We start from the raw sequence: 13,921 nt of genomic DNA, 5'->3' as shown, positions 1-13,921 counted from the left end.
TTCCACATTTTGTTACTTTACAGCCTTATTTTTAAAATATTTAAATAAATACAAATACTCATCAACCTACACACAATACCCCATATTGACAAAGCGAAAACAGTTTTTTATAAATGTTGCAAGTTTATTAAAAGTAAAAAACAGAAATACCTTAGTTACATAAGTATTAGGACCCTTTGCTATGAGACTCGAAATTGAGCTCAGGTGCATCCTGTTTCCATTAATCATCCTTGAGATGTTTCTACAACTTCATTGGAGTCCATCTGTGGTAAATTAAATTGATTTGGAAAGGCACACACTTGTGTCCCACAGTTGACAGTGTGTGTCAGAGCAAAAAACAAGCCATGAGGTCAAAGGAATTGTCCATAGAGCTCCGAGACAGGATTGTGTCGAGGCACAGATCTGGGGAAGTTTACCAAAAAAATTCTGCAGCATTGAAGGTCCCCAAGAACACAGTGTCCTCCATCATTCTTAACCATCAAGACTCTTCCTAGAGCTGGACGCCCGGCCAAACTGAGCAATCGGGGGAGAAAGGCCTTGTTCAGGGAGGTAACCAAGAACCCGATGGTGACTCTGACAGAGCTCCAGAGTTCCTCTGTAGAGATGGGAGAACCTTCCAGAAGGACAACCATCTCTGCAGCACTCCACCAATCAGGCCTTTATGGTAGAGTGGCCAGACGGAAGCCACTCCTCAGTAAAAGGCATATAAAAGCCCGCTTGGAGTTTGCTAAAAGGCAGCTAAAGACTTTCAGACCATGAGAAGCAAGATTCTCTGAGAAACAAGATTATCTGGTCTGATGAAACCAAGATTGAACTCTTTAGCCTGAATGCCAAGTGTCACATCTGGCGGTGAAGCACGGTGGGGGCAGCATCATGCGGTGTGGATGTTTTTCAGCAACAGGGACTGGGAGACAAGCAGGATCGAGGAAAAGATGAATGGAGCACAGAGAGATCCTTGATGAAAACCTGCTCAAGAGCTCTCAGGACAGACTGGGGTGAAGGTTCACCTTCCAACGGGACAACGACCCGGACAACGATTTGCAAACATACCTCCTGCGAGTCCTGCCCATCACTGGCAGCTAAAATCAAATCAAACGCTGTGCATGTAACTCAACACTCTCTCTCCTCCTCAACTGACGATACTGTCTGCATGCACAAGAGTATCTAGCGACCTGCCTAGCATATCTTTGCTCGGTGGCGCACCTTGGAAGAAACCACTTACTAAGGAGAAAAGGGAGGGGGTTGAGGAGGTACTTTTGCCTGGTCCAGTTAGTGTTCCCCCTCCGCAAAATACCACTGACAGATCTTTTGATAAGAAATTATGATGAAACGTGTACTTAGAAATTAAGTGTAATAATGAATTTAAAAATGTATAATGTTAAACAAAATAAACATATACACACAAATTCAATGTTCTCTCTCTCTGTCTTATGTCAAAAGCCTTTCACATCCTCAATTCTATATTTCATGAGACCATTAAAACTCCAGCAATGTCGCCTTACTGATTTATTAATGGAGAAGCATCACAGGGGAGTCTGCTCTAGTTCTGAAACTGGTCCCGGTGAGTTGTAACGAGTGTGAACACCAGGGGAAGAGCTTTCAACCAGAATCTACATGACACCACATAGTTGATCACATTCAGTCTGGAGATCTTGTTCAACTGCAGCATTCACAGATGGGTTAGGTGATATGTACATATTGACACCGCAGTATTTGATCATTAACTAAAGTCACTTTTCTAACCTACTCTTTCTCTCTTCTCTCTCTCTCTCTCTCTCTCTCTCTCTCTCTCTCTCTCTCTCTCTCTCTCTCTCTCTCTCTCTCTCTCTCTCTCTCTCTCTCTCTCTCTCTCTCTCTCTCTATCAGTGCACAGTGTGGGACTGGGACTCCAATGGGAAGCACGACTATATTGGTGAATATCAGGCCACATTCAAAGAGATGAGAGGGGCAATGGATGGGAGACAGGTAGGCTGTACAGGTTTTGTGCGAGTTTATAAGTGGGGTTGGCTGTTTCTTTTAGATGGTGTTGGTTGTTTTTCTTTTAGGTAGCGAAGGCATCAATCAGGTTTGTAAAATGACCATTTCTAGATGCCTGTCACGGATTCCCCCAGTACTGCTGCTCCTTCCTGCACCAGTTCCGGAGTTCTACATCACCGGCCTTCTAGGCTTCACTGAACTGTCTAATTACGCACTCCTCTCATCCCGTGCAGTGTAATTACTGGTCTCATCCCGTGGTCTGGTCTCATCCTGTGCAGTGTAATTACTGGTCTCATCCATGCAGTGTAATTACTGGTCTCATCCCGTGCAGTGTAATTACTGGTCTCATCCCGTGCAGTGTAATTACTGGTCTCATCCCGTGCAGTGTAATTACTGGTCTCATCCCGTGCAGTGTAATTACTGGTCTCATCCCGTGCAGTGTAATTACTGGTCTCATCCCGTGCAGTGTAATTACTGGTCTCATCTCATCCCGTGCAGTGTAATTACTGGTCTCATCCCGTGCAGTGTAATTACTGGTCTCATCCCGTGCAGTGTAATTACTGGTCTCATCCCGTGCAGTGTAATTACTGGTCTCATCCCTGGTGCAGTGTAATTACTGGTCTCATCCCGTGCAGTGTAATTACATACCGTGTAATTACTGGTCTCATCCCGTGCAGTGTAATTACTGGTCTCATCCCGTGCAGTGTAATTACTGGTCTCATCCCGTGCAGTGTAATTACTGGTCTCATCCCGTGCAGTGTAATTACTGGTCTCATCCCGTGTAATTACTGGTCTCATCCTCTCATCCCGTGCAGTGTAATTAGTGTAATTACTGGTCTCATCCCGTGCAGTGTAATTACTGGTCTCATCCCGTGCATTGTTATTCTGGGTCTCGTCCTTTGTATTTATTAGAGGTTTAACCCCGTTCTGTTGTTTGTGTTACATCCCTGTGTGTTTGTATACGTGTTTGTTTTGGGCTTCGTCCTGCCTTTCATGGCATGTTGTGTAATTTGGGTGGAGTATTAAAACCCCCTATTACGTATTCCTGCGCTTGTCTCCAATCATTTATACAATGTGAAACATGGTCATTATTATATACCTAAGACTTCTCAGACTGTAGGAATCACACTCTGATATGATTCTGTACTCACTGCAATGTATGTCTCTCCAGATGATATGTCAGAGCTGAGAGAAAGTGGGTTAGAGAGGCAGAGCTCATGTGGGTTGCCGACTGGAGATTTGTTTTCATCCAACCAGAGGGTAGTGTCCTCTTTCTGGGGGATGTGACCAGAGGGTAGTGTCCTCTTTCTGGGGGATGTGACCAGAGGGTAGTGTCCTCTCTCTGTGGGATGTGACCAGTGGGTAGCGTCCTCTCTCTGGGGGATGTGACCAGAGAGTAGCGTTCGCTCTCTGGGGGATGTGACCAGTGGGTAGCGTCCTCTCTCTGGGGGATGTGACCAGAGGGTAGCGTCCTCTCTCTGGGGGATGTGACCAGAGGGTAGCTTCCTGTCTCTGGGGGATGTGACCAGAGGGTAGCTTCCTGTCTCTGGGGGATGTGACCAGAGGGTAGCGTCCTCTCTCTGGGGGATGTGACCAGAGGGTAGCTTCCTCTCTCTGGGGGATGTGACCAGAGGGTAGCTTCCTCTCTCTGGGGGATGTGACCAGAGGGTAGCTTCCTCTCTCTGGGGGATGTGACCAGAGGGTAGCTTCCTCTCTCTGGGGGATGTGACCAGAGGGTAGCGTCCTCTCTCTGGGGGATGTGACCAGTGGGTAGCGTCCTCTCTCTGGGGGATGTGACCAGAGAGTAGCGTCCTCTCTCTGGGGATGTGACCAGAGAGTAGCGTCCTCTCTCTGGGGGATGTGACCAGAGAGTAGCGTCCTCTCTGGGGGATGTGACCAGAGGGTAGCGTCCTCTCTCTGGGGGATGTGACCAGAGGGTAGCGTCCTCTCTCTGGGGGATGTGACCAGAGGGTAGCGTCCTCTCTCTGGGGGATGTGACCAGAGGGTAGCGTCCTCTCTCTGGGGGAAGTGACCAGAGGGTAGCGTCCTCTCTCTGGGGGAAGTGACCAGAGGGTAGCGTCCTCTCTCTGGGGATGTGACCAGAGGGTAGCGTCCTCTCTCTGGGGGATGTGACCAGAGGGTAGCGTCTCTCTCTGGGGATGTGACCAGAGGGTAGCGTCTTCTCTCTGGGGGATGTGACCAGAGGGTAGCGTCCTCTCTCTGGGGGATGTGACCAGAGGGTAGCGTCCTCTCTCTGGGGGAAGTGACCAGTGGGTAGCGTCCTCTCTCTGGGGGATGTGACCAGAGGGTAGCGTCCTCTCTCTGGGGGATGTGACCAGAGGGTAGCTACCTCTCTCTGGGGGATGTGACCAGAGGGTAGCTTCCTCTCTCTGGGGGATGTGACCAGAGGGTAGCTTCCTCTCTCTGGGGGATGTGACCAGTGGGTAGCGTCCTCTCTCTGGGGGATGTGACCAGTGGGTAGCTGCCTCTCTCTGGGGGATGTGACCAGTGGGTAGCGTCCTCTTTCTGGGGGATGTGACCAGTGGGTAGCGTCCTCTCTCTGGGGGATGTGACCAGTGGGTAGCGTCCTCTCTCTGGGGGATGTGACCAGTGGGTAGCTTCCTCTCTCTGGGGGATGTGACCAGTGGGTAGCTTCCTCTCTCTGGGGGATGTGACCAGTGGGTAGCGTCCTCTCTCTGGAGGATGTGACCAGAGGGTAGCGTCCTCTCTCTGGGGGATGTGACCAGAGGGTAGCTTCCTCTCTCTGGGGGATGTGACCAGAGGGTAGCGTCCTCTCTCTGGGGGATGTGACCAGAGGGTAGCGTCCTCTCTCTGGGGGATGTGACCAGTGGGTAGCTTCCTCTCTCTGGGGGATGTGACCAGAGGGTAGCGTCCTCTCTCTGGGGGATGTGACCAGAGGGTAGCTTCCTTTCTCTGGGGGATGTGACCAGAGGGTAGCGTCCTCTCTCTGGGGGATGTGACCAGAGGGTAGCTTCCTCTCTCTGGGGGATGTGACCAGAGGGTAGCGTCCTCTCTCTGGGGGATGTGACCAGAGGGTAGCTTCCTTTCTCTGGGGGATGTGACCAGAGGGTAGCGTCCTCTCTGGGGGATGTGACCAGAGGGTAGCTTCCTCTCTCTGGGGGATGTGACCAGAGGGTAGCGTCCTCTCTCTGGGGGATGTGACCAGAGGGTAGCTTCCTCTCTCTGGGGGATGTGACCAGAGAGTAGCGTCCTCTCTCTGGGGGATGTGACCAGTGGGTAGCGTCCTCTCTCTGGGGGATGTGACCAGTGGGTAGCGTCCTCTCTCTGGGGGATGTGACCAGTGGGTAGCTTCCTCTCTCTGGGGGATGTGACCAGAGGGTAGCGTCCTCTCTCTGGGGGATGTGACCAGAGGGTAGCTTCCTCTCTCTGGGGGATGTGACCAGAGGGTAGCGTCCTCTCTCTGGGGGATGTGACCAGTGGGTAGCTTCCTCTCTCTGGGTGATGTGACCAGTGGGTAGCGTCCTCTCTCTGGTGGATGTGACCAGTGGGTAGCTTCCTCTCTCTGGGGGATGTGACCAGTGGGTAGCGTCCTCTCTCTGGGGGATGTGACCAGAGGGTAGCTTCCTCTCTCTGGGGGATGTGACCAGAGGGTAGCGTCCTCTCTCTGGGGGATGTGACCAGAGGGTAGCTTCCTCTCTCTGGGGGATGTGACCAGTGGGTAGCTTCCTCTCTCTGGGGGATGTGTCCAGAGGGTAGCTTCCTCTCTCTGGGGGATGTGACCAGAGGGTAGCGTCCTCTCTCTGGGGGATGTGACCAGAGGGTAGCGTCCTCTCTCTGGGGGATGTGACCAGAGGGTAGCTTCCTCTCTCTGGGGGATGTGACCAGAGGGTAGCTTCCTCTCTCTGGGGGATGTGACCAGAGGGTAGCGTCCTCTCTCTGGGGGATGTGACCAGAGGGTAGCTTCCTCTCTCTGGGGGATGTGACCAGTGGGTAGCGTCCTCTCTCTGGGGGATGTGACCAGTGGGTAGCGTCCTCTCTCTGGGAGATGTGACCAGAGGGTAGCGTCCTCTCTCTGGGGGATGTGACCAGAGGGTAGCTTCCTCTCTCTGGGGGATGTGACCAGAGGGTAGCGTCCTCTCTCTGGGGGATGTGACCAGAGGGTAGCTTCCTCTCTCTGGGGGATGTGACCAGTGGGTAGCGTCCTCTCTCTGGGGGATGTGACCAGAGAGTAGCGTCCTCTCTCTGGGGGATGTGACCAGAGAGTAGCGTCCTCTCTCTGGGGGATGTGACCAGAGGGTAGCGTCCTCTCTCTGGGGGATGTGACCAGTGGGTAGCGTCCTCTCTCTGGGGGATGTGACCAGAGAGTAGCGTCCTCTCTCTGGGGGATGTGATCAGTGGGTAGCGTCCTCTCTCTGGGGGATGTGACCAGAGGGTAGCTTCCTCTCTCTGGGGTAAGTGACCAGAGGGTAGCGTCCTCCGTCTGGGGGATGTGACCAGAGGGTAGCTTCCTCTCTCTGGGGGATGTGACCAGAGGGTAGCTTCCTCTCTCTGGGGGATGTGACCAGAGGGTAGCTTCCTCTCTCTGGGGGATGTGACCAGAGGGTAACGTCGTCTCTCTGGGGGATGTGACCAGAGGGTAGCTTCCTCTCTCTGGGGGATGTGACCAGAGGGTAGCGTCCTCTCTCTGGGGGATGTGACCAGAGGGTAGCGTCCTCTCTCTGGGGGATGTGACCAGAGGGTAGCTTCCTCTCTCTGGGGTAAGTGACCAGAGGGTAGCGTTCTCTCTCTGGGGGATGTGACCAGAGGGTAGCTTCCTCCCTCTGGGGGATGTGACCAGAGGGTAGCTTCCTCTCTCTGGGGGATGTGACCAGAGGGTAGCTTCCTCTCTCTGGGGGATGTGACCAGAGGGTAGCGTCCTCTCTCTGGGGGATGTGACCAGAGGGTAGCTTCCTCTCTCTGGGGGATGTGACCAGAGGGTAGCGTCCTCTCTCTGGGGGATGTGACCAGAGGGTAGCGTCCTCTCTCTGGGGGATGTGACCAGAGGGTAGCGTCCTCTCTCTGGGGGATGTGACCAGAGGGTAGCTTCCTCTCTCTGGGGGATGTGACCAGAGGGTAGCGTCCTCTCTCTGGGGGATGTGACCAGAGGGTAGCTTCCTCTCTCTGGGGATGTGACCAGAGGGTAGCTTCCTCTCTCTGGGGGATGTGACCAGAGGGTAGCTTCCTCTCTGGGGGATGTGACCAGTGGGTAGCGTCCTCTCTCTGGGGGATGTGACCAGTGGGTAGCTTCCTCTCTCTGGGGGATGTGACCAGTGGGTAGCGTCCTCTTTCTGGGGGATGTGACCAGTGGGTAGCGTCCTCTCTCTGGGGGATGTGACCAGTGGGTAGCGTCCTCTCTCTGGGGGATGTGACCAGTGGGTAGCGTCCTCTCTCTGGGGATGTGACCAGTGGGTAGCTTCCTCTCTCTGGGGATGTGACCAGTGGGTAGCGTCCTCTCTCTGGGGGATGTGACCAGAGGGTAGCTTCCACTCTCTGGGGGATGTGACCAGAGGGTAGCGTCCTCTCTCTGGGGGATGTGACCAGAGGGTAGCGTCCTCTCTCTGGGGGATGTGACCAGTGGGTAGCGTCCTCTCTCTGGGGGATGTGACCAGAGAGTAGCATCCTCTCTCTGGGGGATGTGACCAGAGGGTAGCGTCCTCTCTCTGGGGGATGTGACCAGAGGGTAGCTTCCTCTCTCTGGGGGATGTGACCAGAGGGTAGCGTCCTCTCTCTGGGGGATGTGACCAGAGGGTAGCTTCCTCTCTCTGGGGGATGTGACCAGAGGGTAGCGTCCTCTCTCTGGGGGATGTGACCAGTGGGTAGCGTCCTCTCTCTGGGGGATGTGACCAGAGAGTAGCGTCCTCTCTCTGGGGGATGTGACCAGAGGGTAGCGTCCTCTTTCTGGAGGACATGACCAAATGCAGTGGCATGGGGCCATTTGGGGCTCAGGACATTTTCCTCCCCCGGAGGAGATACTTACTTCTCTCATTGAGTGCTGAGGATATTTCAACGCTCCACAGGGAAGAGTAGGACAGAAGTCTTCAGGAAAAACCAAACAAATGACAATGGATCTCTCTCAGCCTACCCATAATCCGGTAGCCACCGTCTCCTCTGTCTCTCTCTCTGTACCAGTGTAATTCAGAAATCAGCACTCTCTCCTTCACTGTATGGAGGACAAGGGTGTGAGAGAGTGAAAGTTCTGTCCTGCCTGGTGTGTTTGGGAAATAATCCTTGCCGTTTCCTTCAAGCTCAGAATGCTTTGGTAATGGATCCATTGAGCCATGTTTAGTGCTATTCGGCATCCTTGTGACATCCCTACCCTAACCTTAACCCCTACCCTCACCCTAACCTTAACCATAACCCTTACCGTACTTCTTATGGCTGCAGGGTCAGTATTGAGTAGCTTGGATGAAAGTTGCCTAGAGGTGGCCAGAGTAAACGGCCTGCTCCTCAGTCCCAGCTGCTAATATATGCATATTATTATTAATATTGGATAGAAAACACTCTGACGTTTCTAAAACTGTTTGAATGATGTCTGTGAGTATAACAGAACTCATATGGCAGGCAAAAACCTGAGATGAAATCCAAACTCTACACACAAAGGAATTCTCCAGTTGGAGAACTCTCCACAACACCCTAAAGATTGATTCTATACTTAGTTTGACAAGTTTCTTCGACCTGTAATATAACTTTTTGAAGTTTTCGTCCGACATTCGGATGGACCTGCACGGGCGTTTTGTATACCTAAGCCCTAACAAAAGTAGCTACTTGGACATAAATAATGGACATTATCGAACAAATCAAGCATTTATTGTGGAACTAGGATTCCTGGGAGTGCATTCTGATGAAGATCATCAAAGGTAAGGGAATATTTATAATGTGATTTCTGGTTTCTGTTGACTCCAACCTGGTGGATAATTTTATTTATTTTCTGGGCGCCGTCTCAGATTATTGCATGGTTTGCTTTTTCCGTAAAGTTTTTTTGAAATCTGACACAGCGGTTGCATTAAGGAAAGGTATATCTATAATTCCATTTGTATAACTTGTATTTTCAGCTACATTTATGATGAGTATGTCTGTAAAATGATAATGGGACTGCAGCCCTGAAAGGTCAAAGGGTACTTAACCTTGATTTCAATTGAAGGCACTTTGATATAGACAGATTTATTTTTTACTCTTTTAATAGAGATCAGACTTCATCACCACTTAAAGAGACAGTTTGAGGAGACTGTTTTAAGACATTTTAAGTTTTTACCTAATGTCCAGAGTTTTGCAAACCGAACAGCATCCCTTGGAACAAGAACAAGAAAGAATGCATTTAATTAGTCGACGTTCATGGTGAGGATGACAGGTGACAACACGTACTGCCGTACAACGCTGGACGCCTCTCCTTCATCACGCCGACTGGCCCAGGCAGACAGCTGTGTCTTCATTAGCACACAAAAGGAGCTCCAGGCTGAGGCTTCTAGGCTAATTATATTACAATGTGGCTCACTTCATAGTCTAAATAAACCCTACGGTGCTCGGGCCTCAAACGCAGCAAGCTTTTAAAGGCCGGTCACACCACTAATTGGCTCCTTCATGGAATTTAAGAAGACTGCAGGACCTGCTGGCATTAAACCCGTTACAGTACGGCCCATTTCATTAGACTCCAATGCCACATATGCTGTAGGATACACAGGGGCTTTTGACTCCTACTGAAATTGGTGATTTGGCTGATGGAGATATCTAGTTTTTTTACCCATTATCTGCTAATCATTCATGGAGCTACAACTAGTTGGGTATCCACTTTTATGATAATGGTTATATAATCGGTTTTGTGAGCTGAAGAGAACGACAGAGAACAGCACGGACAGCCTGTCCCTGAGACGATTAGGTGACTGATGTTTCGTTTTTTCTCTCCCATGACCCTTAGAGGAAAAGTGTTGGATTTCAACACAGGAGTTGTTTTCTGTTTTTGAGCAGCAGATTGAAACGACTGAGCTAATCTGTACAGGCATGAATGGATAACGCTCCCCTCATTAGTGATGAACAAATGATCCTGAAACCAAACCTCGTCAGGCTGTTGTTGCTTGGATTTGCTAATTATTCTCCCTAACACGCTCCACAGTTCCATTTCCTTGCATCTTCTCATTGCTGTGGATCATATTGCTTTCTTTCACTCCATTGTCTGGCCTCCACTACCATCGCTCCATGTTATCCCATGGGATGATATAGTCTATCAATCCTGTCATTTTTTAAATGATTTTTTTCATCTCTGTTTAGCACAGTCAGTCTCCCGCCACCAAGTCACATACTGTAGGGATGATACTGTACCTATTGTGATAGTGTGTTTTTATATTTGATCAACGCCAGGTCCAATGGGAGTGTATAAACCCCAAGTATCAGATGAAGAAGAAGAATTACAAGAACTCTGGTATCGTCATTCTCAATCAGTGCAAGGTGATTCACGACTCTCTCTCATTCACACCCTCATTCCATCCTTCCTCCGCCCACCACTTTCTCTAACCTGATGTCTAAGTCTCATTGGCAGACGGTTCCAGAACATTTATCATCATGTTGCTGTTATGGATGTGAAAGACGGTTGTGATCAGATGGAATCTGACTAATATGATATTTCTTCCATCTGCTGAACCCACGGATGACCTTAAAATTTGTGTCATTTTGGGGACAACTATGTCTGCATGGAGACACTGTGGAATAGCTAATGTTGTTTAGCTAATGCAGACATATTCCCATTAAATAAGTGCTGGCCTTTCTCAGTGTCTTTATTGGCAGATTGCTACTTACCAAGACGATCAATTATATTGAGAAGATAGTCGAGTAACCGCTCCAACAAAGGAAATAAACTCAGCAAAAAAATAAATGTCCTTTTTTCAGCACTCTGTCTTTCAAAGGTAATTAGTAAAAATCCAAATAACTTCACAGATCTTCATTGTAAAGGGTTTAAACACGGTTTCCCATGCTTGTTCAATGAATCATAAACAATTAATGAACATGCACCTGTGGAATGGTCATTGAGAAACTAACAGCTTACAGATGGTAGGTAATTAAGGTTACAGTTATGAAAACTTAGGACATTAAAGAGGCCTTTCTACTGACTCTGAAAAACACCAAAAGAAAGATGTCCAGGGTCCTTGCTCATCTGCGTGAACGTGCCTTAGGCATGCTGCAAGGAGGCATGAGGACTGCAGATGTGGCCATGGCAATAAATTGCAATGTCCATACTGTAATATGCCTAAGACAGCACTACAGGGAGACAGGGTGGACAGCTGACCGTCCTCGCAGTGGCAGACCACATGTAATAACATCTGCACAGGATCGGTACATCCGAACATCGCACCTGTCACATGTTGATGCTGGACCAGGTGGGCAAACAAGAATTGACGATCCGGCTGTGGCCCGATGTGGGATGGGCGCCTTCCAAGCCAACCGGGGCAAGGAAACCTCTCGAGTCAGCTAGGGCGTGGAAGCACGACAAGCTGGCTAGGCACCTCCGGTTCCATTGGTGGCGACCCAGAGCCGATGCCACCATACCAACCGGAATGTCAGTAATCCCCGATGCTTCGTATGTTGGCTGCTGCATTCTGTCACATGAGTTGACGCTGGAGAGAGGAAGCAGGTACGGGGAGTAAAACATTTAATAAATAACGGACATGGAACGAGACAGGAACAGCATCAGAAAACAATACAATGCAGCAGGGAACAGAGCTGCGGAACTGACAAATATAGTGGGGGAAATTAACAGGTGATAAGTGAGTCCAGGATGGCAACAACAACTGCCCGAGTTACACCAGGAACGCACAATCCCTCCACCAGTGCTCAGACTGTCCTCAATAGGCTGAGAGAGGCTGGACTGAGGGCTTGTAGACCTGTTGTAAGGCAGGTCCTCACCAGACATCACCGGCAACAACGTCGCCTATGGGCACAAACCCACCGTCGCTGGACCAGACAGGGCTGGCAAAAAGTGCTCTTCACTGAGTGTTACACCGAGGCCTGTACTCTGGAGCGGGATCGATTTTGAGGTGGAGGGTCTGTAGTGGTCTTGGGGGATGTGTTGCAGCATCATCAGACTGAGCTTGTTGTCATTGCAGGCAATCTTAACGCTGTGCGTTACATGGAAGACATCCTCCTCCCTCATGTGGTACCCTTCGTGGAGGCTCATTCTGACATGACCCTCCAGCATGACAATGCCACCAGCCATACTGCTTGGATCTCATACAGCCCGGATCTCAATCCAATTGAGCACGTCTGGGACCTGTTGGATCAGAGGGTGAGGGTGAGGGACAATTTACCCAGAAATGTCCAGGATCTTGCAGGTGCCTTGGTGGAAAAGTGTGGTAACATCTCACAGCAAGAACTGGCAAATCTGGTGCAGTCCATGAGGAGGACACATTATTCAATTTCTGTTAGTCACATGTCTGTGGAACTTGTTTGGTTTATGTTTCAGTTGTTGAATCTTGTTATGTTTAAACAAATATTTGCACGTTAAGTTTGCTGAAAATAAACGCAGTTGACAGTGAGAGGACGTTTCTTTTTGCTGAGTTTCCATGTTCTCAAAGATGGGAGGCAGGTGGGAGGAGGCGAGATAAAGTGGAAGGATTCTAGCTAATGAGAGGGCAGATACGTGTGTGAACAACAGGCACAACTAAGTCGTATTTCCTAAAGTTGCCGGAATGCCATGTTCATCCACTTATATAATTTGTAACAGCCTAAACATTATTTAACTTCTGTTAGATTAAATAAGCCTCGTAATTCGACACACTCACATAGACCAAAAAAAGGCTTATCTCACGTAGACAGATTTTGGCCGGAGTAAATCCCCACTTCTTCCTCTCTGATATTTCCCAACACTGGCCAACATGTGACACCAGTTGTAACAGAGACATAATGAACAACACCCACAGCCAGCTGCTTTCTCAAAGCTAATGGCTAACATGCTAAACTAGCTGCTTTGTAATTGGCTGGAATAAGGGATAAGATGTTCCTAAGTGGTCAGTTACTGTGTCTGTCATGTCATCCCCAAGTGATTGGTGCCAATTCTCACTGTGGGTAGCTGAGGTCCCCGCCCTCAACTGCTGTCTCCCATCCACAGATCATCAAGATGCACTCCTTCCTGGATTACATCATGGGAGGCTGTCAGATCCAGTTTACAGTGAGTTCACACTGACACTCACACTAACATGCATGACTCACACATTCACACACAGGATGCCAAAATGTATTCAAATACACAAAATAATGCATATGACTTTTAAAAAATGGCACTGCCCTCATTATTCTCTTTTTAGTTGGGTGACGCATATGTGACAGACTGGGTTTTAACCAGGGTCATGTGTGTGCCACAAGACTGAGTTAGCCTGCCGAGCTTAAGCCTAGGCATTAGCTTAGGGAGCTTACATAAATAATCCTCTTTTGTTCTGATAGTTAGAATGGTTCATTTTCACCACCTGGGAAACAAACCTCTGCCTTTAGCTGCAGCTTTTCAAGAATCTCCCAGCTGTGAACACGTGGGTTCTAGTTATCTGTTGTTTTTCTGGATAAGGGATGCCCTCTGCCCCCTGCCTGTAAATAGTGTTTGTGTGAAACTACTTCTCAAGGGAGGTCTTACTGAGGTACACTTAATTGACCAGGAAGTGTTTGCTCTTATGGCACACTAACTTTTCCTTTTATTCCTACCACCTAAAAGGCGACCGTGGTTGATGTTGACATTTAAATGGGTTCCATACTTCCTTCAGATCCCTTTGCGAGAGTGTTAGGCTCTCTCTCTGTGCCAGGCTGAACAACAGATGAGAAACGTTCTGCCTCTAACCGTTTCTAACGAGGAACAATGTATCCATAGATCACAGACGTGAGAGAAAGAATAACAGATGACAAAAGAGAGAGGGGGGGAACAAGCCCAACAGAGTAGAAGAGGATAGCAGAG

The 13,921-nt window shown here is 49.5% G+C and overlaps 1 protein-coding gene across 2 annotated transcripts in view; it reads left to right on the top strand.

The window, feature by feature from the left end:
• Positions 1 to 13,921, top strand: part of LOC124022275 (copine-4) — a 110,325-nt gene that overhangs the window by 74,706 nt on the left and 21,698 nt on the right. The window contains exons 8-10 of one of the 2 annotated variants that reach the window (XM_046337197.1): positions 1,867 to 1,965; positions 10,351 to 10,437; positions 13,091 to 13,150. In XM_046337197.1, the coding sequence (XP_046193153.1) occupies positions 1,867 to 1,965; positions 10,351 to 10,437; positions 13,091 to 13,150 (246 nt within the window). The remainder of the gene's footprint in view (positions 1 to 1,866; positions 1,966 to 10,350; positions 10,438 to 13,090; positions 13,151 to 13,921) is intronic. The other variant, XM_046337198.1, reaches the window with a different exon arrangement.

The sequence above is a fragment of the Oncorhynchus gorbuscha genome, unplaced genomic scaffold, assembly GCF_021184085.1.
Source record: "Oncorhynchus gorbuscha isolate QuinsamMale2020 ecotype Even-year unplaced genomic scaffold, OgorEven_v1.0 Un_scaffold_1314, whole genome shotgun sequence".
NCBI classification, from domain to species: domain Eukaryota; kingdom Metazoa; phylum Chordata; class Actinopteri; order Salmoniformes; family Salmonidae; genus Oncorhynchus; species Oncorhynchus gorbuscha.
This window is presented reverse-complemented; position numbering and strand designations above follow the sequence as displayed.